The 24,952-nt window shown below is 46.8% G+C and overlaps 1 protein-coding gene across 1 annotated transcript; it reads left to right on the forward strand.

Annotated features, from left to right (window-relative positions):
- The first annotated feature begins 14,633 nt into the window (after positions 1–14,633).
- LOC136493961 (crossover junction endonuclease EME1-like) lies at positions 14,634–19,796 on the forward strand. Its single transcript, XM_066490086.1, has 12 exons — positions 14,634–15,262; positions 15,619–15,710; positions 15,988–16,053; positions 16,133–16,198; positions 16,279–16,432; positions 16,538–16,680; positions 16,793–16,968; positions 17,741–17,798; positions 17,878–17,996; positions 18,545–18,634; positions 19,114–19,228; positions 19,312–19,796. The coding sequence occupies exons 1-12, from the start codon at positions 14,716–14,718 to the stop codon at positions 19,474–19,476; spliced, it is 1,791 nt and encodes a 596-aa protein (XP_066346183.1). The 5' UTR covers positions 14,634–14,715; the 3' UTR covers positions 19,477–19,796.
- The last annotated feature ends 5,156 nt before the right edge of the window (positions 19,797–24,952 follow it).

The raw sequence follows: 24,952 nt of genomic DNA on the forward strand, positions 1-24,952 counted from the left end.
TGGTCAAGTCCAAATGGGCTAACCACCTCGTAGCCGATCTTGAGCAGATCTTTGCAAAACTCTAAGCAAATGACATCAAACTCAATCCCAAGAAGTGCATTTTCGAGGTATCTAGGGGCATGCTGCTTGGTTTCATCGTCTCCGAGCGTGGCATCAAAGCATACCAGAAAAATCTCAGCCATCACAAGGATGGGCCTAATTTAGAATATAAAGGGGCTGTAGCGAGTTACAGGGTGCCTCACTACGCTCAGCCGCTTCATCTCGTGGCTCAGCGAATGAGGTGTCCCCCTTTATGAAGGCCGACCACTTTGAATGGACATCCGAGGCTTAGGAGGCACTTAACATGGTCAAGCTGCTTCTGATGAAGGCCCTAATCCTAGTTCCTCCTACCAATGGAGAACCCCTTCTGCTCTACATTGTGGCCGCCACACAAGTGGTTAGTGCCACCTTGGTAGTGGAGCAGGAAGAAGAGGGCACGCCCTCAAAGTATAGTGCCCTGTGAACTTTATCAACGAGGTCCTATCTGAATTAAAGACCCACTACCCCTAAATCTAGAAGCTTTTGTACGCCATCCTCATCACCAAGAGGAAGCTACGTCACTACTTCAAGTCACATCCAGTGATGGTTGTGACGTCCTTCCCCCTCAGCGAGGTTGTCCAAAACCAAGATGCCACTGGAAGAACCGTGAAATGGGCACTCGAGCAGATGGGTCAGAGCATTACGTATGCCTCCCGGACAGCCATCAAGTCCTAGGTGTTGGCTGATTTCATCATGGAACGGACCGAGGTCCAAATGCCACTAGCGATCGTTGATCAAGAATACTGGACGACGTACTTCGATGGTTCACTGATGAAGAAGGGCATCAACATAGGGCTGGTCTTTGTGTCACCCCTCGGGGTACGAATGAAGTACATGGTCCATCTCCATTTCCCCTCCTCCAACAATGTGGCCAAATATGAGGCACTCATCAACGGCCTACGCATTGCCATTGAGTTGGGCATCTGATGCCTCAATGTTCGACGAGATTCCCAACTAGTCATCGACCAGGTCATGAAGGAGTCAAGCTGCCACAACGCCAAGATGGCCACATACTGCTAAGAAGTCTACCAGTTGGAGGACAAGTTCGATGGCCTCGAGCTCAATTACATCCCAAGGTGCCTCAACAAGGCGGTCGACGCGCTTGCAAAAGCAGCATCCGGTCAAGAGCCAGTGCCAACAAGCGTCTTCGCTAGCGACCAGCACAAGCCCTCGGTTCGCTATGAGGGGTTAGAACAAGGTGGTAATGGTCCATCCAATCTAGGCCCAGGGGTTGACCAGCCATTAGCTCCATCTAGCCATGAAGTCATGGAGCTCGAAGAGGACCCAACGATAGAGCCCGACCCTTTGGTCGACTGGAGGATGCTCTACCTCGACTACCTCCTCCATGACACGCTACCGATGGACAAGACGGAGGCTTGACAGCTCACATGTCGCACCAAGTCCTTTGCTCTTGTGGAGGGCGAACTCTACAAGCGAAGCCACACTAGGATCCTGCAACATTGTATCCCCATCAAACAAGGGAAACATTTGTTGAGCGATATCCACGATGGGGTCTACAGTCACCATGCCACACCTAGAACCCTGGTCAGAAATGCATTCCGATAGGGCTTCTACTAGCCTACTGCTGTAGCCGACACCGAGCAGATCATGCGCACCTACGAAGGGTGTTAGTACTATGCTCAGTCGATTCACCTACTAGCCCAAGCACTCCAAACAATCCCTATCACATGGCCATTCATGGTCTAGGGGCTCAATCTAGCCGAACCTCTCAAGAGGGCACCCGAAGGCTACATCCACATGCTTGTCACCATAGACAAGTTTACAAAGAGGATAGAAGCTTAACCGATCTCCATGATCAAGTCCACACAAGCCATGTTGTTCTTCCTCAACATCATCCATTGCTTTGGAGTCTCAAACTCCATCATCACGGACAACGGCACATAGTTCACCAAAAAGAAGTTCCTTTGATTCTGCGATGAATACCACATCCAGGTCAATTGGGCTGCCGTCGTGCACCCTGAACGAACGGGCAGGTCGAGCGCGCAAATGACATGGTCCTACAAGGCCTCAAGCCTAGGATCTTCAACCAGTTGAACAAGTTTGGCACACGTTGGATGGCCGAGCTTCCTTTAGTACTCTAGAGCCTGAGGACAACCCCTAGTTGAGCCACCAGCTACACACCCTTCTTCATGGTCTATGGTTCCGAGGCCGTCCTCCAAACCGACCTCGACTATGGAACGCCAAGGATTAGGGCATATGATTAACAGGGAGCCAAGGCATCCTACAAGGATGCCATGGACTAGCTAGGCAAAGCGCACGACATTGCCCTCCTCCGCTCGACCAAGTACCAACAGGTGTTATGACAGTACCACATCCGATGAGTGCGGGGTCAAGCCTTCAACATTGGGGACCTTATCCTCCATCTCGTACAGAGCAACAAGGACCGCCACAAGCTCTCCCCGCCATGGGAGGGATTGTATGTAGTTGCGGAGGTGCTCCATCCAGGCACCTACAAGCTCAAGACCATCGACAATGAAATCTTCACCAATGCCTAGAATATTGAGCACCTATGTCGCTTTTACCCTTAATAAATGCACACTTTTCTTTATTAATTTTGTTATCCAACTCCCCGATTGTTTAGTGACATCTGACCCCATCAACGGCAAGGGGTTGGACCTCACTCAAGGGCTAATATAAGCATATCTAACTGGCAAACATTTTCTGTGCCTGTCCCCTTTTTATGTTAGGACCTAGGAGCTAGGTTTGCGGGAATAAGCTCTGAGTATAACTGGTCGGACTACGGAATACCCACGCCCTAGTGGCTATGGTGTCTTTGCTCACCAGCATAATCAAAATGGGCTTGCCCGCACTTTGAGCTTTTATGACCTTAACAGTGAAAAGGGTCGGAATGCACTAACTCTTTATGCAAAAAGGGGAGAAGAGCTAAGAGACCGTTTGCCACACAAAAATTCAAAAGCTTGTCCATTTGTGACAAGTTTTCTCCATTTGGCTTATCTGCCTAACTAAATTCTTACGAAGGATGTCCTCTTCCTCTATTTTTCGTAGGAAAAACTTGTCTCAACCGGTAACATGAATCGATTGGATGGCTTGGCCACTAACAAGAAGCGGGTAAGGAGTAGACAGGATCATGCCCATATCCGGTGGAGGTTCTCCGAACCCATCACTCTTACCATCAGGTAAAATCGATGCCCAGGTTGATTGAACGGCTCCAAACCACCACCAAGAGATAAGCACCCTTACTTACTTTACGTATTAATTTTGATACTGAGCCTCCGACCCTAGCAATGGTAGGGGGTCAAACATCGCTCGGGGGCTGGCAGAAGTGTCTATTTGCTAGACATTCTCTTTGCCTGACCCCTCCTTACATTTAAAAACTAGAGGCATGGTGTGCGGGCATAAACTCTAAGTAAGCCTGGTCAAACCGCTAGGACCCTATGCCCTAGTGGCTACGGCATTTTTGTCCACCAGCGCAATCAGAGTCTCTATCCCTACACTCCAAACCTTAACCTCCACCTTCTTAGGAAGGGTTTGGAGGGGCCTACCTATGGAATCTCCATCAAGGAGAGGCTATCAAGTCGTCCAAGTTGATCAAATGGCTTGGGCCGCTGCTGAGAGATAGATACAAAAGATTGGGAGGCTCGTGCAGGTTACGCCGGCCCCATCATGAACATCAAACTCAAACCCCGCACGGACACATCTGATAAGAACTCCTAGAACCCATCACTGGTGCCATCGAGGTAACATTACCGACCCCACTATTTCTTTATATGATCATTCATTCATCCATTTTCATTCATACTTCATTCATTCAATCATTCATACATTCATCTCATACATCCAAACATTGCATATGCAATTGCTACATCACAACACTTCGCATCGCATCACGAAGCGGTAGTCGTCTCATTCGATATGAGCGGTGACCGACCGAGGTTCAAAGGCTAGCCCGTGAAGGGCTTGGGGCCACCTCGCATCAAACAGAGCCAGGGGAGAAAAACCAAGATGAGCCCTAGTGGCCTTGCCTGACCCTACTTAGAAGCGGACAGGGACATCTCGACCTTTCTCGTTCGATTCTAACCTTGAACCAAGCCCATAGAATCTCTATTGAGGAGAGGCCAATGGGCCACCCGAACCTATCGAATGACTCAGACATCTACTGGGAGATAGGTTAAGAAATAGTGGAATGCCACATGAGGGCTCTACCGACCCCGTCAGCGGATGACAGACCTAAATTCCACTTGAACATGCCCATTAGCGAGCTCACTGAGCACGACACTCGAGCCATCGAGGCAAGTGTCATTGGCTTAGCCCCTCCAGTTGCGAAAACTGAGGACGGGGTGACACATGAAACACGCTCGACCCCTACCAAACCTGATGGGGCTTGAGGGCTCGAGCCACCTGATCCTAGATCGAGAGACCGAGGTTCGAAGGCCGGCTCGTGAAGGGCTTGAGGCCACCTCACGTCGAACAAAAGCCAGGGGAAAACACAGATGGGCCCTAGCGGCCTTTGCCTATCCTACCTAGAAGCGGACAAGGTTATCTCAACCTTCTCATTCGATCCAAACCTCCAGCCAAGCCCATAGAATCCCCATTGAGGGGGAATCTATTGGAAGGCGCGTTAAGGAGCAACCGAATGCCACACGAGGGCTTTACCGACCCCATCACAAGCGATGGAACACTGAATTTCATTTGAACATGCCCGTTAGCGAGCTCACCGAGCGCATCACTCGAGCCATCAAGGCAAGTGACATTAACTCAACCCCTCCGGTTGCGAAAACTATGGACGGGGCGACAGTCATAAAAATGAGCTAATCCTTGACTGAATCCCTACTATGCATAGGGGCTCAAGGAAGGTTGGACTTACAAGGAGACTGAACTCACAGTCATAGAATGATAGCTAAGATCCTAGGGAGGGGGTACGTGCGAATACAAGATATGCTTTCTCCTTCTAAGTTTCACTATCCTCTCCTCGATTTTCAGTGACATCCGACCCTAGCAACGGCAAATGGTCGGATCTCACTCGGGGGTTGATAAAGATATAAATACACCTTTTCTAAAATAGTTGTCATGTCAGACCTCTTCTTCACACTAATCCTAACGACAAGGTTTGTGAAAATGAATAATTGATCATCCCTGGTCGAACTGTAAAAAGCCTACGCCTCGGGGGCTAGATGTCTTTGCTCACCAACATAATCAAAGTTCTGCTCTTACACCTTGGGCCCTACGGTCTTAACAAACAGAAGAGTCAAAATACGTGAGCCCTTTCTTTCGCATACAAAAAGGGAAGAAAACAAGTTGAATCAAACAAAATGAAGTTACGAATTTGTTTTTATAAGGGTCATCACTTGTTCACATATTACAATAAGCATTCATATGATCTATTTGACTAACTAGCCCCTTAGGAGGAGAACTATGTCTTCGACTCTATCTGCCAAGTCCCATGCAAGAAGAGCCACAGCCGTCTCTATTTTGTCCAGCTCGAAGGCTTCATAGCTAGGTGCAGAACCGAGGCTCATTGTCTCCAAGTTGATGTTGTCCGCATAATGCGAATGAGACATTGCAAAAGCTTGGGTGATCCTGGCATGAAGAGCTTCCCTCTTGAGCTAGCGCACCCACGCTATGATATCTACGGCACAGGCCACAAGTGAGCTGGTCCCCTCTGACCACACCACCTCCAGGTCATCATAGACCACTCTGAGGGCAGCGCTCAAGAAATCATGCTCGTCGCTCTCCGCTTGAAGGTTTCTCCATGTCTCGGTGAGCTCCATGGCTAGCCCGATGAAAACACTCTCGGCCTCCAGCCTCTAGGTCATCATAGTTTTGAGCTTGGTCTAAAGGGAGCTAATCCTTTGCTATGCCTCATTGCACCCTAGGATGGCCTAGTCACACTCCTCGTGGGTTGTGCCACGCTTTGAGCGGAGCCTCCCCACGGTCTAGAGCAGCTCATCTCACTCCTTGCATAGCCGGACAACTGCCTTGGCATCCTAACTCGCCCTTCGCTCTAGGGCTACAAGCTTCTCCTCGGCTACTAACTTTAGGTCCTACTCCTTCTCAGCCTCAGCCAGGAGGTTGAGGATCCACTAGTGGGTCATAGCGTCCCTCTGAAGCAGCTGATCCTAGTCCCTCCTGACTCTGGCGGCCTCCTCCTCATCTTGTCGTGCCGTCACCGATAGGGCCTCGAAGGCCTTCTCGGTCTCCTCCTCATGTTGATGGGCCTCGACCTCCCATAGCTAGAGACTGGCTACCTCCTCGGCAAGGGGAGTTAACTCGGCCACCCTCTGTTGGGCGGCAGCAAGCTGGGTGATCACCTCCTCACGTAGCTAGGCCTCTTCGATGAGGCGGTCCTAGTTCTCCTTTTGCTCATGAAGGAACTAGGATTCCTCCCGACTGTGAGCGATAAGGGACTAAAAATAAATAAATATTAGAACACAGAAATACTTGAAGAAAGAAGAAGATGAGAGGCAAGGTCAAGTGAATACCTAGCCAGTGGGGATGACGACCTCGCGTAGGGCGCTCCTAGCATCGTCCAAGGCTGATAGCACAACCGCAATCCCCTCATCAAGACTCTCCCGCTCCATGCTTTCAGTGGCATCATCGAGGGAGAAGAGTGTTGATGTTAGGTCTCGTAGATTCATCCATCGGAGCAGGGGCTCACCTTGTGCTAGCGAATAGCTACCCCCAAGGTTAGGGCCTAGGATGATTCCCCGCTGGCCCTCTTTGCCATCATCGCAACGTCTGGGGACCACTCGGCCACGTCCCCCTTTGTCCAGCCCACATCAGGCGCCGTCACTTTGGCCACCGTTGGCGTGGAATGCGTCGCTTCCTCGACCACCGCCACAGCTACATCTAGCTGCGCCTGGCTTATCATAGTCGCTGCCACCTCCGCCTGCATCGGCGAGGCCTCAATCGGCGATGTCATGCCCACCGCAGTCAGCGCCACAAGCACGAGCGGTAGCTCTGTCCACCCCGACATCGGTAGTGGAATCGACACCCTCACTGGCTGTTTGGCAACCTACGAGGGTGTTCCTCTAGCCTTGGCACCTGCTTGTCCCACCGAAGGCATGGGAGACACCATAGGCGGCACCTAACTAGCCAACGAGGTGGTAGCACCAGTGCTGCTCCCGCCCGAAATGGGTGCCATGTCAACCGATGGCCGCTGCCTTGCTTGAAGGGCGACGCTCTTCTTGGGCGCCAGTGCCAAAGAGTTGCCCCATCTCAAGACGCTGTAAGAAACAAAAGGCATATGTCACACTAAAAGAGGAGAAAAACAGAGAAAACAGAGGAGTTGGTGACTTACATTGGCATTGTCGGGCTGTGGATACATTTGGGGGATGAACCCCTAGGTCTCTACTCCACCTCATTGGGGTAGGGCAATTTTGAGCCTACCCCTACTCCTGGGCAGAGGGGCTCGATTCCCTTGTGTCTTGGGGCATGAGGGCAAAGCCACCCCCCTCAGTTGGCACCTCAGATGTGGCGGCAGGCCTGCTCGCCCCTGTTGGCTCTTGGAGCATGGCGGCGGAGCCACCCCCCTCCATCGACACCTCAGGCGCAGTGGTAGATCCACCCACCCCTATTGGCTCTTGAGGCATGGTGGCAGGGCCAACCCCCCTCCGCTGGCACCTCGGGCGTGATGGCAGATTCACCTGCCCCTGCTGGTTCTGAGGGTAGGCCGATGGTCGAGCTCGTCTCCACCGGCCTCACAGACACACTTTCCCCTCCATGAAATGGGAAAGGTCTCGATGCCTGTAAGGATGAGCGGGTGCCTATCAGCATGTCCTTGCTCTCCAGACCATCACACTTGGTGTCATCAACTACCTCAACATCTTCTTCCTCATCATCATCGTCGTCACTATTAGTTTCCTCCCCTCGCTCCCATGCATGCAATTTCTGTTGTTTCTTCTTCCTCTTGTCCTCCTTTGCTTTCCTCTGCCACTCGGTGTTGACACGGTTCACCGCCCTCATGAACAGATCCCTCGGTAATGGAGCTGGGAGATCCATGAGGATGAGGTCCCTTAGCTAGTCCCCCAATCTCAATGTCAATATCAAAGGGTTAGAAGTTCAATTGAAGAAGGCACGAGAGAGAGAAAACTTACAAGAACAATGTACCCTGGTTCCGACCGCATCGGGGGATGCCTCGGCATCAGGTACACAAAATCAAGAGGGGCGCCCATGCTGTCCTAAGAAGGCTCCATCGCCTCCTTGATGCGTTATATGACTTTAGAGGGGGAGAGCGCCTCCTTGGCAAGCGTCATCCTATTGAATGACGCCCTAGGTGCCATCGCGTATAGGGGAAGCACGTGCCTCGTCAGTGGTGCCACCCTTCTCACATGGTAGGCGTCGATGATTCCTGACCCCTTTAGCCCCTTCTCCTTCAAGAAGTAGATGGTGGTGAGATGGGCCTAGATCCTCTTATTGTCCTTCTTCAGGACACCCCACTTCCTCTATGAATCTAGGGCCTCTTTGATTAAGCGCCTGATAAACTCTAGCAAGGGGGCAGCGACATCATTCTTGAGATAAAACCAATGCGAATGCCACCCTTGTTGGAGGTCGACAGCTACATTACCGAGTAGTCATCGACCTAGTTATTCTGAAGCTAGATGTCAGTGCATCCCATCGATATATTCAGCTCCTGCCTCTTCTCCCTCTTCTTCTAGAGGGTGACAGCGAAAAAGTGCCGCCACAAATCAAAGTGGGGGCTGATCCCTAGGAATCCCTCACATAGGGTGATGAATGTCACCATGTGTTGGATCCCATTGGGGTTAAGGTGCTGCAGCTCTATCTTGTAATAGTACAATAATCCTTGAAGGAATCCGTGGGCGGAGGTGGTGAACCCACGCTCATGGAAGCGCGTGAACGAGACGATGTAGCCATCGGGCGGTGACAGCACGTCCTCCTCACTGGGTAGCCACCACTCCTTGGCGGCGGTCCATGCACAGAGAAGACCATGATAGACAAGGCCCTCTAGGCTCTGGAGGGTGATTTTAGAGCGGCACCATGGCTCCATTGGAAGATGGGGGTGGGTGGATGCAAACTTGACGATGGTTGAGACGTGGATGCAGGGAGCTTAGGCGATTGGCGATGGAGGTGGCAGATGTGATGGCAAAGAGGCAAAGTATAAAACCCTAGGGGTGAACCTTTTTGGTTTTATAGAGGCACCAAATGCGAGGAAACCAAATGTCTGCCTAGATCTTCGCGTCTCCCATGATCTACCACAACATCATGCCACGGAATACACGCACGCAATCCCTATCCTTTCCTTCGTTAAACTCGCTGGATGTTTTGCCTCCTTGGGTGGACCAAGACTCGTTACGAGTAAGAGGAATATGGATCAAAAGCGCACCTATGGCCCGTCTAGGCCTAGGAGTCCGATGGTTAGCCCATCAACGGGTCCAACAGCCACTCCAAACACCCCTACGACAAAGGGTGGGAAGAGCTAGGCCCCGTAAGTGGCCAATGCCCAGACACATGAGTGCCACAGGCATATCGGCCCATGATTGAGTCTCGACCAGGCTTACCCTGACCAAATCCCCACAAACAGGATACGAGGACCCCAATCGAACTATCTAGCTAAACAACCATCAAAACTCACGACCACAACCACGAAGGGTCTGGCCTTGACAAAAAGGGAATCACCATCCCTAGGGCACACCGTGGGCGACAAGAGAAAGCCAAGGCCCATAGAGTCCTCCCTTTCAAAAAACCTTCGAAGGAGTATTCTACTCCTCCGTAGGCTCGGGGGCTACACCACCGGGTGCGCTCGTGCGCACCCGCTGGCAAGTCGAAAAAACCTTTGAAGGAGTATTCTACTCCTCCATAGGCTTTGAGGCTACACCCACCGGTGCGCTCGAGCGCACCTGCTGGCAAGTCAAAAGACCCCCTAGATGATTCTACTCGAATCACCTAGGGGCTCAGGGGCTACAGTCGAAGACCAATACTAGGGTACCCAAAGAATAGGAGTTGATACCCATAAACACTAATTCATCAGAGTGATCAAGAACGCGATTACATTTCCTAGTGGGCCCCACCTCGTCCAAACCACCAAGGCTGCAGGCTCCGTTTGTCCGACCCCCGAGGGTTGGGAATGCCTCAGGCTGACTCCCAAGGGATGGCTCTACGTCGCCCGATGTTAGAGAGCTAGCTTTGCCTCGCCCGACCCCCGAGGGTTGGATCTGCCTCGCTCGATGTCTAAAGAATGGCTCTACCTCGCTCGATGTCTGAGGACCGGCTCTACCTTGCCTAACCCCCAAGGGTTGGCTCCACCTCGCCCGACGTCTGAACGGTGGCTCAGCCTCGCTCAACGTTTAAGGACTGGCTCCGTCTCGCCCGACCCCCAAGGGTTGGCTCCGCCTCGCCCGATGTCTGGCTCTACCTCGCCCAATGTTTGAGGACTGGCTCTGCCTCGCCTGACCCCTAAGGGTTGGCTCTGCCTTATCCAATGTCTGAGGGCTGTCTCCGCCTCGTCTAACTCCTGAGGGGTGGCTCTACCTCGCCCAACGTCTACGTGCGACTCCTAACTAATGATGTGCGCAGAAATGGCAGGGCACTCAAGTCAACCACAATACCGAGGATCATACCCTGCATGCCTATAGGAAAGTACCATCATGATATGACAAGACGGGCGCTTTAAGCCCTTCTAGGCATGTTAAAGCCCAAACAGTGTTGTAGGCGTCGACATTTGTCTTACAGTGTTGTGGGCGCCACCATTTGTCCTCGGGAGCAGATCTAGATGGAAGCTCACGACAACCACTATGGTCTAGGAGAAAACTCACATCACCTACAGTAACGGACGTGCGGTCACTGTGTTATCTATTCCCTATATGGCCATGGATCAGTGCCCTGGTTCATCGCACCGCCCACCGAGGCGGGAGGGGACGTGACAACTTGCTGACAACGCCAGGACATGACATCATCAGTGGACAGACGCCCAACGCGGCCCTATCAGGATCAGTGAACATGCACCCAGCGTGGAGCTATCCCTAGCACCGCCTGCCGTGTCAGCGGGGCCCGCATAGAGGAAAACGAAGACCCAACATCTTTGAAGGACCTCCTTTATCTTTGGTTTTTCTTCTTTGTTCTCCCATCTATAATCCCTGCTCTCCCTTGGCCTATAAAAGGGAAAGTAGGGCACCCCACTAAGGAGATCGATTCAACACACCATGCATCACATTACACATAGCTGAGCAGCGACCAAGCTCTCAGCACCCAATCGACCTTTCCATCAGAGACTTAGGACCTTTCCCTCTCTCGCTCGTTTGTAACCCCTACTACGAACTTTTCAGTGCTAATAACATGAGCAGCAGCCACGAACTGGACATAGGGACATTCTGTCTGAACTAGTATAAACCTTATGTCTTTTTAGCACACCATCTGGGTCAGACGCGTAATAACACAAATTTACTCGTTGGTGTTTACTCGAAACACCGACACAACCATAATCAAAGTTGTAGATCTTGATTAGAACAACAAATTTGTAGTTTATGGATTTTTCATTTGAAGCCATTTAGGGTCCTAAATATTTATTTTAAATCCTAAAAAATGAATACTAGGGTAATAGATATGCTATATAGACATAAGTGACTTAGGGGTGGAGTGGTTAGAGGAGTTAAGGACAAAGGTCCTAGGTTCGAATCCCACCACCGTCGCGTACCATGAAAAATAGCGTGGAGCTAGAGTTGGTGGGAGGGGCTTCCTAGGATTGAAACAAAAAATTTTGCTATTTTTTGGGAGCTAGAGCTGGTAGGAGGGGCTTCCTAGAATTGAAACAAAATTTTTTGGTATTTTTTGGGCCCGTTTTTAGGATTTTTGGAAATTTAAATCACCGTCGGCCGGTAGCACAAACCGACTGTGATAAGCTAGTATCACCACCAGTTGCAAACCACCTGTGATGAGAATGTCATCATCAACAACAGTTTATTGTCGAGGCTGAAAAGCGTTTGTGATGGGCTTTACGAACCACTTGTGATGAGCCTAAATGTAGTAGTGGTTCTTATACTATCATAGGGATTTCTATTATTCATGGTTTGATTAACAATATTATCAAAACATTGGACCAATGGAAAAGGAAAGTATATGTCTTCGCTAGGAGGTTGAACTTTACTAAATCATGCCCTAGCAACCTGCTAGCGTTTTTATGGGCTTCAACATGTTACATGTGGGTGCCAAGGGGCTCATGTGAGGAAGTTGGAGTCCATTAGGGATAAAATTTTTTTGTAGAAGGGATGAGGACGAATTCAAATAACACATGGAACTTATTTGTCCTTCTTGAGTATTGAAATCATAAATACATAAATCATGAAAGATTTTGTTTTAGTCAAACTATTTTGGAAAATTGCTTGAGGGTTGGAGAAACGTAAGTACTATTTGGATCAATTAGGACTAGTTACTTGTTGAGGTTAAAATCAGCCCGAATGAGATGGAGTTGACTATCTAGTCACTAACAACTAGTTGTAGACTTGACTAGCAAATTAGCCCATATATTTGTTTTTTTGATGAACAAGCCTATTTATTTGTAGGATTTTTCTTATGGTATTCAATAGGATGACAAGTTGGCAATGTAAAGTGTACAACGTTACCAATGTTTTCTTTCATGTTGAGACGGTTGATGATTCTTAAAGAGGAATATCGATAAAAATGAATAATGTTCTCGAGAAGATCATGAAAACACTAGAGGAACACTTTTCTGAAGCATTGATCAATGAGTCTGACAGTTATGGAATCTGAACTGTAGTTTGCTGAGAGTGCTTTTTGTGCTATCCATCGTAAGCTGTCGGCAAAGCTTATAACTTTTTACTGGCTCTCAAGAAAAGCAAAGTTTTTTTTTAAAAAAGACCGCACAAAAGAAGTCCATAGGTCACAAACGTTACCATGGTGACCTTTTACACTAATCTTAAGATGTCTAGTATGTATCACCTTAAAATGATATTGTAGTCCTTATGAGAAAGAGGGTGATAAGCAAGAATTAAAAAGTTAAAGGTTGAGTTGGATGGTAATGTTATGTACAATAAATTCCCAGATTATATGGACTCATACGTGCAATCCACTTGCAAGGAGAGATTAAAAAATGTTCCAAGGTTTAAAAGTTTCATAGAAGCATTAATTTAAGTTGCACAATAATTCTATGCTTGTTTCTTTATCACTTTACTTTTGCATTTATTATAGTGTCTATAAAAAGTTAAACCACTCTTGGGAGGTGTATGTTTCTTTAAGTAATAATTGTCAGTTTTAACACATTTGTGTAGGTTATGTCCTCCATGAACGGCTTCTCAGTCTGTTTTACAACTCGTAACCTGACTATTTATAATTTTTAGCTAAGCTTGGTTAATGTTGGAACTAGCATTCCAAATAGTAGAGTACGGAGAGAGTAGAGGGGAGACAACTTGGTAGTGAGTAGGGGGACCCATTAGAGTTCGAGGGCATACAAGTGAGTGAGGGGTGAGGCCTTCGTCTTCGGTATCTTCTCAGCACGCGGGTCTTTGTCTCCGAGGCCTTCTCGGCGCAGAGGTCTTCGTCTCCAAGGCCTTGTCGGCGTGGAGGTCTTCGTCTCTGAGGCCTTGTCGGCGCCGGCCTGGCGCCCTCATCCATCGACAACTCATCTAGGGTTTAGGGTTTAGGGTTTAGGCCTTCTATTTTATTTTCCTATATTAGTGGATATTTTTCCTTTTCATTATTTTTCCTCATGTTTTGTTCAACCTTTTATTAATTTATTTTATATCTATATTATTTATTATTTATTTCTATATATTCATAGCATTTGTTTTTCATTTTCATTTTCATTTTTCTTCTTCTTTATTTTACACTAATTATTTATTTTATATTTTTTCATTATGATGCTTTTCTTTTCTATTCCCTGTTTTCCATAATATACTCGAGATGTTCACTTAGTATACGCGTGATGTTTGAAGACGTATTTTGAAATGTTCATGTAGTACACATTTGTTCCATAATATGTTTTTTTCTTTTACTTATCTTTTGACTATTATTTTTTATTCCACTCTTTCTTTTATATTTGTGTTTTGTTTTCTCTGTTAAATACAATTTTTATATTCTATAAGAGATTTTTTCGAAGTTTATTTTGGTCTAGAACATTATTCGTGTGAGGATGGAATGCTTTTTCTTTTGACTTAAAAACGGTCTGATACAATTTAATAATATAAAATTTTATACCTTAGACAAAATATTTACCTCTTGTGTTCAATACAACCTACACACTATTTTTTGCTACTATTTTCTTTACCTCCACTTATTTACTATTTCTCTTATTTTTCCATCCGGCACGCAGGGGTCCTCGAGCGGGAACGTGAGGAGGCGGGCGGGAACGCGTCGTTTGTCCGCACAAGCTGGGCTGCGGTGGCACGGACTACAACGCCGCCTGCCCACACGAGCTGGGCTGGGCTGCCACGGGGCGAGAACGTGGGAAAGTGGGCAGGGCGGGCGGGAATGAGCGAGCTGGGCTGGGCCGTAGGACGGAATCACGAGCTGGCGCGTGCGAAGCTTTCCTTCCTTTCTCCGCAGCGAGAGAGCCAGCAGCGACAAGTCTGCAGTCGGCGCCGCGGCCGGGGCCCGGATGCCCTAACCCGCCAAACCGCTCAAAATCCAAAATCCAAAATTCCCCATCTCGCCTCGGCTAGGCGAATCCCCAAACCCAGCTTTTCGCCCATGGCGTCCTCCGTTCCCGTAGTCGACATCCTCGACGACGACGACGACGACGACGACGACGACAACGGCCTCGCCTCCCCTCCCTCCTGCAAGCGGTCCCTCGGATCCTCCGGAATCTCCTCCCGCGACTTCCTCGACGCGTTCTCGCCGTCCCCGCCCCGGCACAAGCGCCCTCTGCCCGCGGCGGAGGGCCCCATCAACCTCGACGACACACTGTCCCCGCCAAAGCGGCGGCGCTCCTCGGTCTCCATCGACCTCGACGACACCCCGTCACCGCCAAAGCGGCAGCTCTCCTCGGTGCCCATGGTGCCGGTTCTTGTGGTGGACGAGGACGTGGCGCCATCAGCCCCTGGTGATGTTGTTACCGACAGGCCCGATTCTATCTTTGACTGCGCCGCTTTCTCCGAGTCACCGGAGACGGTTGTGCCCAGTTCTGCCGGCGTCGGCAGTGTTGATGTTGACACTCCGGGCTTCGCCTCCCCGCGCTCGGTTAGGCCACCTGCTGCCCCTGGCATGTCATCTGCTCCGCCTGCACAAAAAGGATCTGGTAAAGTGTCCTCCCTTATGGCTGCTTGCTCTTTATTTGAGTCATGACATGTGGAATCTACTACAGTACTAATCTTGTTGGTACACTGGTTTTGTTCACTTAAGATGGTTTCTTTTGTCTAATAGAATAGAGTTGTTTCTATTATGTTTCAGCTTACATTAAGTTAAGGTAATTAAAAAAAAGAATTGCGATGCAGCTCTAGATTTTGGGAATTATCTTTGTAACTCACCAGCAACTTCCATGTGATTTTGATGAAAAAAAAAACATCACTTTTTTTACCCCAATAACACTCGGTTCTAAACTCACCATGGTTTGTCTACAGTCTGCTAGTAATGACACTAGTTTCTATTTCGCAGGAGTTACTTCTCTGATATCACTTGATAGTGACGATGAGTCGGATGATGACATCATGAAAAGGGAGCCTTCAATCAATTTGCCAAGCAATACGGTAAAGCCTGGCCTTGTGGTTGAATTCATTTGACAAAAAGGAAAACATGTATTGACTTATATGCATTTCTGTTTATGGATGTATATGTCATATTTTGAACGCAATGTATTCTTGCATAAGTAGAAACATTATATGTTGTTCAAGAAAAAACAATGCTTCATTGCATAAATAAAGGCAAAACTTAGTAGTTGTGCATGCGCATGCCTAGTGCCTAGTGATTAAGATTAGATATATCAACACGCCTAATTGTAATCAAGTGACCACCATGTCTTTGTAGGAAGCGATGATGTGCCAGAAGGACGATGATGCCCAACATGTGCAAGCGAAGCAGAAAAGACAACCGGTGTGGCTTTTGTCAAGAGGGGACTCAAGTTTTAAAGACATGTAGTTTAATTGATGAGACATTCTTGCAAATTATGTAGGCAGGGAAGAAACTGACAAAGGAGGAGAAAGACAAACTGATGCAAGAAAGAAAACAAAAGCGACAGGTTCAGCAAGTGTTTCATAGAAGAATATGCTTATTCATGCATAAGATAGGTTATTAGAGCGCATATTGGTTATTTTGTAGGAAGATAAACTACGGAAGCAAGCTTTGAAAGATAAGCTAGCTAAGAAGAAGAAAATGGAAAAAGCAATTCAGAAGTGGGAATCAGGAAAACTTGCTTTAGAATGTATTACTGTTGAGATTGACAACAGTGTTATCCAAAGGGGCTTCATTGGAGGTCTGTTTGAGTATGGTGAATTAAGTTGTATCACAAAAAACCATGTATCGCCATTCGCTATTTCCATATTTTTTCACTACTAATATATCTGTGTCTTTTTAACAGGTCCTCTTCTTTCAAGTTTGACAGAGAATGGTCTTTCCTATGAACCTACTAAGAATAAAATTCGTGGTTCGATTTTATGGAAGTTGGATGTTCCTGATGATATTGCTCAGGCATTTTCCGATCTTAAAGATAGCTGTGATATGGTGCTACATGTTTCCTTTGTTCCTCTCTAACCTTTTAACATCGTATCTTCTTTTTTAAAGTAACCACATAATAATATATCCTAAAATCGTAGCGTGACATATCTTTCTACAGAACCAAAATCCATTGTCAGAAGTGAAATATGTTGCAATTGTGCTTGAAGCCGAGGAATTTTGTAATCTTATAAGCAACGGATTGTTCTTTGATCATGTCCAAAGAGTTCGTGATGGATACCCAGGATTCACCATTTGCTACATCATTAATAAATTGATGAACTACGTCAACAAATGGTGAGCTCTCTATAGTCTGAATTATATGTTTGACTGTTTCTAGTTTGGCCTTAAAAAAAAACATTTTAATCTTTGCATGTTGTGCTCACTGCCAAACTTTAACAAAACCTTCTGAACCTTTTTAAACAACATGTTGGCTAATTCAGTTCTTATCATTCAGTACTTATTTATTTTTGGACATGGGGGCGGGGGGGGGGGGGGGGGGGATGAATGCAAGATGTTTGATCAAAAGTAACCTTTCTATCTTCCCTATGCTTCGTCTTGGGCCTAGTCTTTCAAACCATAACCTAGTGAATTATGGTATCCCCTTTTCAACTGGAGTTTTTAGTATGAAATAGAAGGGATGGGAGAAAAGTTTACTTGCATTGCCATGTAATAAAGTAATGTTAGATAAGGTTCAGTGCCAGGTGAATGAGGACGCAAATTGATGGAAGAATGAAATGAGGGCACCATTTTTTCTTTTCTTAACGACAATGGGTGACAACTAGGTGGTCCCCAATAATATTCTAAATTTTTCATCTGATAACAAGATATGTTATGCCCTGAAGATATTAACTTGCTTATGGAGTTGATTGTTATTTATCTGTAAGAGCCTAAGCTCAATTAACCTTGGGAGTTGGGATATGGATAAGGCTGCTGTTCACTGTGCATCACCTTGTGGGCTTTTTGGATTGTGAGGAATGTGCATGGTAACTTCTGTGTAGTAGGAAAAGTAACCAACTTTGACCATCTGAATCTGCTAAAATTAAAATGCCTTTTGTTGTCATGTCAGTGAGCAAAGTCAATACAAGAACCATTTAAATACTTGGAGACGTCCACCAGTGGAAGAGGTCTGTTTGCATTTCTTGCATTTTTTTTCATGATGAACTTTTATTATCCTGGGATGCGTTTCATCTATTCTTTGTATAGGTTTTATGCAAACTGGCAACACACTATATTAATGTTCACTCAAGGCAATGCATAGATGAAGCTGAAGTAGTAGAGCACCTTGTTGGCCTGACGTCTAGTCTTGCAAAATGCAAATTCAGGCAAGTTACATTTACTTAGATAAGTTCAGTAACTTTGTTGGTTTTTTCTAGTGAATCTAGAAATTTGTGATGCATTGTAGTTTTCCCCCCTATGCTTAACTGTTATGTATGGTCAATGTTTTGTGCTGTCAATGAGTCCATTGCTATCATGCTGTTTTGTTGGAACCTACATCGTAGTAGCAAAGATAAAAGTTGATGTCCTAATTGAAAACTTGTATTCCCTTTGATGCATGGAAATATTTGATGAGGTGGAACAGTAAAACCTCTGATATTTATCATTGGTGTAATGGAGTGACAAGTAAAAAATAGAAATTCATACGTGTTTACCAAGTTCTTTTAGTTCAGCAGGCATGTGCATATTTCTTTTAGATGGATGTACCACTAATCCTTTTAAATGACACGATAGGTTAAATCCTTGACATGTAGTTTATTCTGGCAATGTGATCTGGATATGCATTTAGTGCAGGTCTGCAGTTCTATTTGCTGCCAGGAGCATTTCCATGTTTGATTAATTTCCTCTCGGATTTTTTTTTTTTTTTTTTTTGCAGGAAACCAATAACATGGTTATCTGTGCATGCTAATGGTGCAATTATCCCTAAAAGTTTTGTTCATAAAAACCTGGCGAAGAACGACACCTGGTATGTTGTGCAGAAGTAAATACCGAACCAGATCTCCATTGACTGTCTTCTGTTTTGCTAACCACCACCACCACCACCTCACCGCCCACCCCCACCCTCAGCATGCACTATAGTCTACAATCAGTACTTCAATACTATCCCTCTTGCTGTTTTGCATGATGTTAGGTACAATTTTATCTGATTTGTAATGGAACAAAATCTAGTCACTCATTCATCTACTGATGAGATTTCTCATATGCAGTGTCTAGCTTAACCTTTCTACTAGGTTCCTGAATTCTTTTTGCTTATTAGTAGTATTCTGATTTGTCCTTTGAACTAAGCCAATTGAAATAGTAAGCTTACCTTGAAATAAATAACTGAGATTTAGTTTCTAGTTCATTATTTTCTTCAGTTCTGTTTTACAATAGTTTCATGTAGATGAACACCATCTATTTGGCTATCATGGTCATGAACCATTGTACATGTGTTATATCTGACAGGTTAAAAGCTTTAATCGTGATCCCTGACATCCAGCCAAGATATGCTATTGCAATCTGGAAGAAGTATCCCTGTATGAGATCCCTTCTAAATGAATATATGGATGCCAGTAAAACCGTGAGTGCCGTCCCTGGGTTCATATAAGATCAAAAAAGTTAGGAACTATGCCCTTTTGTGCTGTTAACTTGTCCCTGAAACAGGTTGCCGAGAAGGAACGTCTGCTTAGCGACTTGAAGTGGGAAGATCGCCTGGGTGATGAATGCAAAAGGTTGGGTGACAAATGCTCTAGAAGGGTGTACAGAATGCTCATGGCACAAAACGGAGGCTTGGATACAGATGACCCCGAAGCTGGCGGTAGAGCTTAGTGCTTGTATGCATGCCCTCTTGATGACCGGTTTGTGTACATATCGTCCTTTTGATCATGCTTGTACTTACTGATGCACTGTCAGGGTGAAAGAGTCGCATTAGTTCGTGCGATCTTTGGTGCCCAAAGCATGACCTGCAACTGCAATGCTACACGATGGCACATGCTGTATGTTTTGTTTATTAGCTAGCTTTGAAAAGCATTTGGTCGAATGCTAGGAAACTGGATGGTAAGGCATGTGTATCCTATTCGCTGTGCTTTAGGTTACTATTGCCTTTTGAGAGCCTATAAGATATTAGTACTTCAGAAAAGCACAAGGAAATGTTTGGTATTGCAATCTACATGTGTCTTTATATCATATATATATGGGGCCCTTCATTCATCGACCAGTGCTGCATTTGTCCGTGTCGGCAGTGTCACATAAAGTACCTTCTGGTGCTGCCCTGCATTGTACGATTACCCGCATTGATCCAGTGAAAGATGCCTTCGCACCTTTGTGGAGTACAGCTCCCAGTAAACTGTCCATTGCGCAGCTAATTTTGCAGTAAGTTTGTTCGTCCGAAATATGCTCTGTGGAATCCGTCTGGTACTTGGGAGCTAGGTACATTGCTGGCTTGCTGCTGTTGTTAACTCTCCAGAGTCCAGAGATTAATTACTCTGTATGTACCCTTGTTCCTGTTTCCAAATATGGTTTTATGCTCGAGCTCACGATCCATCTGATGCAGGCTTGCCGTCCTCGCAGACGATTGAAGAAGAGAGGAGACTTTGTTGGGACGCCAGGGGTGCCTGGGCAGCATTTCTTGGGACAGGCATCGTTTTCGCTGTAGGGCAAGCCGGAGATTGCGATGCATTGATCGGGCGCATGGAGTACTGATGGTTCCCGGGCCACCAAAAAGCTAACGAAGCGTGATTCCGCTATACACGCAGAGGCCGAATGAACCGTCCGAATCCAAAGGAGTGGAAAAATGTTTTAAAGGAACGCCAAAAGGGGAGGAGATAGGATGGAATTGATGCATGAGCAGGCATCGCAGAAAAACCGATCGTGAAATCCCGATGTCTTGGCCCGAATCTCTCTTGGATTTGTGCGTAGTTTTGGACCAACAAATGCATGCCTCCTACTTCATCCAAGCGGTGGTCACCGCAATGACAAGAGAGAATACCTCTCTCTTGACTTCTTTGCCGGTGCCTTGCATCCGAAGCCGGCAGGTGCATTCACCTGCCGGACTGCATTGCTGGGTTGCACACGTGTCGTCAGGATTTTTTTTTTAATTTTAACATTTTTTGAAAACTAATTTTAAATCTAAAGTTTTTTTTAAACTAACACTTTTGGCCACGCCTATTGCCCTGGCGTAGCCAAATGCCTGTACCGCGCAATGCATGGTGGCGCGGTAGAGGGCTGACGTGGGGGCGACCGGAATCGCTGACCGCTGACAGGGTAGGGCTTGCCGCGCCACCAATTTTGGCGCGGCAGTGCCGCGCCACGGCGCATGGCGCGGCGGTACCTGGACGATTTAGCGCCTTCACCGTGCCTTGTGCTTGGAACTCCGCCACTCGCCGCGGCCACGTGCCCATCCACCTATTGCGGCCACTACCGAGGCCTATGCCGCCAATGAACTTCGCACCGGTGACTACCCCGTCACTCCATGGCATCGAACTCTGCGTCGACGTCGAGCTCCGTATTGACGAGCCTTTTGCAACTGGATGTTTTACGCGTTTCAGATGTATGTTTCATGTGTTTTCCCTTTCAACGGCCGTCCATATTAACCACCGTAATGACTGGTCTTCAGTTCCCCCTTGCACGCCTCTCACATTAATTATAGGTGAATCAATCGATTACAAGCACTCGTGGACTCGTGGTGTTGCTCCTTAAGAACTCATAGGATATATACGTACGCACTCATCGTGGAAGTTCATCAGATGCTTTCGACTTCTGGCCTCCTCCTCCCTGTCTATCTTTTCAGCTCCATAGAATAGATAGAAATGCAACTATAAAGCTACGATCCTCAATTGTTTTTCGGTGCTCATCTGTTGTGTAGTATCTTGGGACGCCAGGAAAGCTAATCACGACGGCAGTGCTGCCGCGACGCATAGAAACGAATATGAAGCAAATAAATGAGGTCCGTGCGCAAGTTGACCACTTAACATTTTCATTGTTTGACATAAGTTTGACATAACATAACCAAATAACCCCGCAAGTTTCGGACGCCAATATTCGTTTGACCTAACAAACTAAGACCCAGGAGTGTACGGATCCCTCGGACGCCTCTGTCTCTTCGGATTTGTTGGCAACACATTGGGAGTGTAGCCAACGTCGGTATGGTCGCATCGACGGTGCGTACGGTTCGTACCCTGCAAGTATATGATACACATGATTACTTATAATTTTTTATGATCGTTAGTTCATGGAGCATACGTATTTAAAGAAACTACTTTTGTTAGTACCTGTGAGGCTCATTGGGTACCAAGCGGAGCACCACCTAGCTGAGACATGCCGATCTCGTCCTGCGCCCAATCGTCCCACTGGTCCTTCCCAGCGCTATGATGTGGTGGTGTACGCACCGCGGAAGTGGCACTTGTCATCTGCTGAAAAGAACCGACTGGTGTCCTCAAAGAGGTTGAAGATGTACCACCCGATCGCACCGGGAGTGGTGGTTCCTCATAAGGAGTGTCCATGTAGCTCAGTTTTTGAGCTAGCTTTCTGCAGCTCTTCTTCACCTTCTGCATAAGTAGACGTTAAAGTTAGTGCATTTTCCAAACGCATATACACTGAACAAATATTTTCGGAACGGACAAGTTTATGTTTACCTCCACAAAAGAAGCGAGAACGCCTGGCCCCAGCCCTCTAGACTCGTGAAGCCGAAACGCTGCTTCGTTGGACAACCTTGACAATTATGTCGCCTGGGTACAAAAATGCGGTTGGACAGTTTTAGTACACATACTTAATACTAAAAGGATAACAAATTGTACCATTCAAGTATCTTACCACGTATCTTTAAAGCGGGGCTCTCTGTAGCTATGTGTCCTCCCTAGTGGTAATGTCGTACACATCTTCAATGACATCTTCCTCCAAGTCCTCGTTATTCGCCTCCTCAGTGTACGGGGGCTTGATATGTGTCCTCGTAGACCTGTGAAGCCACTGTAGGTACTCGTCGAAGGTGTGCGGGTCACGTGGACGACCCGTATGGACCGGATGTCGTACCCTGTTCTGCCACAAATGGATGTACGCATTGTGTGTCATGCGCCAATCCTTGGTCTTGTACCTTTTTCTGCGGTCATACCTGCAACAAAACGATGTTAGTTGTACCACATACCTCTAAATATAGCTTTGTTATTAATCGATAACACACCCGTGCAATGCTTGGTTGCTGGAGTAAAGCGGTGGTGGACAGCCTGTTATTCTTCCAAACTGTCTGCAGACCCTGATGGACAAGTGAATCTCGACCACATGGAAGAAAATAGGAGGGACGTTGCAGCGATACTTGTTTGACTCGCCCCTAGTGACAAGACTGAGATAGTACTGGAGCTCCAGAACATCCCAAGGACGCCAATCCACCAGAAATTTCATAATTGAGTTAGGTTGTGATATAGTGTACATCAAACAAGACACATGTATGATAGTAAGAGAGCGTAACCTAGTGCTGTGTCAGGACGTCGAGACCATCCGTGTACTCCCTGTACTTGTGCCTTGCATTCCCTCTAACTAACTCAGCTTCCGTCCAGATATACAGAGCTGTAGGGAGTGTATCATATTCACTCTATTGCTGCATTGAACATAGTAATGAATTAGCCATTGATAATCTCATCATATGTAATTGCCTTGAAGAATATAGTGAACCGAAGTACTTACAGGTAAACTATTATTAAGGGGCCTCCCAACGGGCTATCTTTCCCAACACCAAACCTGGAGTAGGTAGGAGCAACCCCCAAGGTTCGCATATCCTGAGGTACGGCGGCAGGCAACGCATAGCTATTGATATGCCCATACCAGGACTACGCTGCCCCGGCTATACGCCGCTATGTTCTCCCACGACTGGCGTAGTATGTCAAGGAAGATCCAGTTGATGGTGTTGTCCGAGGTGTTTGGGAAGAGGAAAGCACCAAGAAAGTGCCAGAGCCACACTCGAGCGAACCTATCGATTAGAGCCTCTTCATCCTATGGGTTCAAGTAATTAAAGCACTCTGTGATCCAGGACGATGAAACACTGGAACTTTTTCTGAAATTGATCAAACAAAATGAGACCGGATGGCTGTAGGAAAGCAATGCAAGTATTAAATATGCTTGAATTACTCACTTATTTTTCTTGGAAGCCTCGTCGTCCGGTGGAAGAAAGCCAGTAAACTGAGCCACCAGCTCCCTCTAGTGATCGTTGTCAACTATCCCTCTCACTGTAAGTCCCCCCAACCGAAGGCCAAAATAGCCTTCACGTCTAGCATGGTCAAGGTCATCTCGCCACAAGGTAGGTGGAACATGTGGGTCTCAGGCCTCCACCTATTATAAGAATAGAACGACTGTTAGTTGCCTCAAATTTATTACAAGAAAGTTTACGTATAAAGAATGCACTCGCACCTATCTACAGCTGTAGTAAGTAGTGCTGGGTCAAGGGGCGGAAGATCGTGGTTGACAACACGGATAAGCTCGAGGAAGCTGGCACGCCATATGTACGACGCGTAACGCCCGTCCCACTGGTGCGCCCTGGTGTGCGTGTGGGGCCTCAAAGGAGGCAAGGCCACCTTTGCGTCGTTGTCACTCAAGATGTGTGCTCGGTGCTAGTCGTCGTACTCCACCTCAAGAATGGGGTACAACGGGTGCTGCATGGGGGGGCCATCCTGTTACAAATTGATAAATAAAGCGTTAGAGTATTTAAATTAACAAAATTCAAAATAACATTATGCAGCATTGCAAAATTTGAACTACTTGTTATGCAATATGAAAGCACATATATATATTCAAAGTAAAATTAACAGACATATCACGCACTAGTAACATAAACAACTTCACTAGGAATATAAGCATTTGACGAAACTTTATGAAGTCATCAAAATTGACGTATCACACACTAGTAAGTACCGATATTTGTAAACTAGTATCTATACCCAAAATCCCTAACTAAATAACTAACTATAAACTAAATAATAAATACCTAATCAATTCCTAAACCCAAAATCCTAACCTCAAACCTAAAAACTACCTACGTAAATCACAAACAAATTCACTAACCTAACTATCCTAAATCACTAACTATCATAAATCAATAACAATACTTGTTGGGTTCATAAACCCAGGCTCTCTCGGGGACCGGCTTCCACGCCAAGGCTCGGTCTAGAAGGACGGTCTTTTCTTCTTCTGGACCGGCCCAAGAGTCTGAACTCAACAGACCGGAGCACTCGCTTCAGACCCTGGCCGCCTTCGGCCCATCTTTCAGACCGGAGCACCTCAGGCTCATGCCAACTCCGAATGGACTCTCCGATCGGAGTGC

Source organism: Miscanthus floridulus, chromosome 11 (assembly GCF_019320115.1).
Source record: "Miscanthus floridulus cultivar M001 chromosome 11, ASM1932011v1, whole genome shotgun sequence".
In the NCBI taxonomy this organism is placed as follows: Eukaryota; Viridiplantae; Streptophyta; class Magnoliopsida; order Poales; family Poaceae; genus Miscanthus; species Miscanthus floridulus.

Bases quoted from the DNA above. Each gene is read 5' to 3' on its own strand.
- LOC136493961 (XM_066490086.1), top strand. From the start codon at position 14,716: ATGGCGTCCTCCGTTCCCGTAGTCGACATCCTCGACGACGACGACGAC. The intron at 15,263-15,618 runs GTAAAGTGTCCT...TCTATTTCGCAG, and splicing joins GCCTGCACAAAAAGGATCTG to GAGTTACTTCTCTGATATCA. The intron at 16,433-16,537 runs GTCTGTTTGAGT...TCTTTTTAACAG, and splicing joins CCAAAGGGGCTTCATTGGAG to GTCCTCTTCTTTCAAGTTTG.